A 2,915-nucleotide genomic window follows, 5' to 3' on the forward strand; every position below is an offset into this window, starting at 1 on the left:
ACATTTTATTAGGCTTGAAAAGTTCTAGTATTGAGAAGCACCCAAAAAGTTTAAGGGCATTTATTATAATAATGTTTTTTTTTCAGAATTTTTTTTTTAAACGTTGCTAAAATAACTAACTATAAATTACGCTCGGAGTGTGTTTTACGATTAGAAAATCATCGCAACAGACAGTGCTAATGGCTGACTTAATTCTGATAAAATATAAATATCGTCTACGTAATTACTAGTCCGATTTATTTGTAGAATCACATTCTTGGTTACAGTTGTATTTAATTATTATAACCAGTATTTTCTTCGTGAAGTAACTTATATCTAGTGTATTTTCATGGATATTTTTTACTCCAAATTAATACAAATCAACTAACGAAAAATTCTTCGTGCATTCACTCTTTATTTTGCTTTAGAAATTATACTTTTATGAACATTTTAGACAAAATGCTTTTGATGCTTAATTTTCGGTATCTTACCTGAAATTAGTTTATTATTGTCTCCATGGTGTGATATTATTTAATCCGTTTTCTAACAAATTACTTCTTTGTGCCACTTATGCATGATATATCGACTTACGATGTGAAGTACGAGTTTTCGAAATAGTTTACCCATGTGAACACGCAGTGGTCTGGGTTAATTAGTAAATTATGTTCAGTAATTCTCATGATAATACAAAAACAAATCGTATTGATAGATATATAACAGATTGTTTTTTATTGAGATAATTTAAAAACATTTTAAATCGATGACATTGAGTTAACATTTCTTCTTTCTCCCGAACCCTACACCATTTTCAAGTATTATATTTCAATCTGTTACAGGAAACATTTTAAAATTCATTTTTTACCACATTCCCTTGTATCCCACGAAATATGATAAAATGCACAAACGTCTGGATACTTTTGATGAAAGTCTGCTACTTCAATTAGTTGGAGAAATAATCACTACCTTTCCTCCTCCGGAAAGCTTCTTGAATAACTTGCCAACTTTTAGGTGTACCCCGAGATATGTCTTAGTTAAAACGAGAAATTAAAAGATAGCAGGGCTTGTTTAGACGTCTCAAAACCTTTATCATTATTGCTACACTATATAAATACTTCTCATATGTGTTTAGGTTCTTCATACAGATTAGAAATAGCTCGAGTGTTATTCACTTGACTTTCACTACTGTCTAACTGTCCATCGCCAAGTTCACCGATTTTGTCAACTCCTGCTTCAGTTGTCGGTGGTATTGTGTTCTGGAAATCCCAACAACATAGTGAACAATAAGTAAATTACGCACAATTGAATAAATATAAGTTATGTTGAAACGTTTTAAGGTAAAATCGTAAGTAACGGATAAATTATCAAAAAACGTCAGACCTTTGTCAGAAATTATAAAGATACATAAAACATAATTGAAATTAAATAATATTGTGAGGTAAGAGATTTTAAAATTATATTACCATCAATAGAGGCAAAAACAACAGTCATGGCTGCATGTTTGAAGATCATGTCTGATAATAAATTTGCTTTGATTTTGTCTAATACTATTTAGAAAAAAATATTAACGTATATGTAAAACCAATCATAATTTTGTATCTGACAAGATTTTTGGAATGCTTTTATGGCAGTTTTATACTTAATATGACAGGGCTATAATGTACCACGACTACCAGTTATAACAGTTCCACTTACAAGCTCTAGTGTTACGTTTCTTTCAAGGATTGTCACACCTTACGCTACCACACAGTGAATTTCAAGCCACATTGTAAACCATGTTCAAACTCTTATTCCATCTTCTAAATACTATGCAAACTCCAGTCAAATTTAACTGAAACTAATGATTCTCGCCCCCTGTTGACGTAACGTCGAAAATGAGGGTTTATGACTACAATTCAGGATTCCATCTCTGCTAGAGCCCCACCTACGAAAGTCCATTGTGCAGCTTTGTGCTTAAAAATAAGTTTTCCTAAACTATCAGTTTTAAAACTATGATTATTTTAAATGTAACGTTTTCTTCATAGTCACTTTGTACATCAAACAAATATATAAAGAAGCGCATGCATGTACGTTAATATACATTGTTTTCAAGCGTACACATTATCATTAATTCTTCCATGTACTGTATTCGAAATCTGAATATGTAACAGCTTTGAAGTTGTTATAATATTTGATCAGTAAACATTATCTTATTTTCCCGTTTGTAATTGTAGTAAGGCGAGATGAAGTATTTTTGACATGCTGAAGTGCCCCCCAGTGGCATGTCGACTTACAACGCTAGAAACTAGGTATAAGTACTCATGGTGGGTATAGTACAGATAGCCAGTGGTGAAATCACTGGGCAACCTTTGGCTTCAGATGAAATAAACCTTTATTTTATAAAGTTTTAGCTGTACACCTTTATCAAGGGACTGCAGTACAGAAACACACATAGATTTTTAAACTTATAACCGACATTTTAATTCTAGAATAAAGGTATATTACAATTATAATAAATAATAAATAACGTTTACTATTTACACAATTAAAACTTTATTGAAGCCGTACGGCTTCCAATTTAAAACAACGAAAACTAATACTTGCAGAGTGTTGGAGCGTTGTTTTAAAATGGAAGCCGTGCGGCTTCAATAACGTTTTAATTGTGTAAATAGTAAACGTTGTTTTTAACTATTTATTATAATTTTAAATATTACACAAGTGCCGGTAATTCAAAAAGGTATATTATTTACAACTTACTACAAACTGACGTCTTTAATATACATTATAGCTAAAGCGTCGGTTATAAGTTCAAAAATCTCTGTGTGTGTTTCTGTACTATAGCCCTTTGATAAAGGTGTACAACCAAAACGTTGGGAAATACAGGTTTATTTCATCTGAAGTCATATGTCATTAAATTACTCAAGCATGATATTGTTGCGTCATCGAGATCACGTGACAAT

General features: G+C 31.3%; 1 protein-coding gene across 1 annotated transcript in view; it reads right to left on the minus strand.

The window, feature by feature from the left end:
• Positions 1-681: 681 nt before the first annotated feature.
• LOC106462073 (Ig-like and fibronectin type-III domain-containing protein 1) overlaps positions 682-2,915 on the minus strand; it is a gene marked incomplete at its 5' end in the record, with an annotated part of 33,216 nt that continues 30,982 nt past the window's right edge. Inside the window, one exon of the mRNA XM_022389199.1 lies at positions 682-1,232. Within this exon, the coding sequence (XP_022244907.1) occupies positions 1,095-1,232 (138 nt within the window). The remainder of the gene's footprint in view (positions 1,233-2,915) is intronic.

Source organism: Limulus polyphemus, unplaced genomic scaffold, assembly GCF_000517525.1.
Source record: "Limulus polyphemus unplaced genomic scaffold, Limulus_polyphemus-2.1.2 Scaffold1088, whole genome shotgun sequence".
Classification (NCBI taxonomy): domain Eukaryota; kingdom Metazoa; phylum Arthropoda; class Merostomata; order Xiphosura; family Limulidae; genus Limulus; species Limulus polyphemus.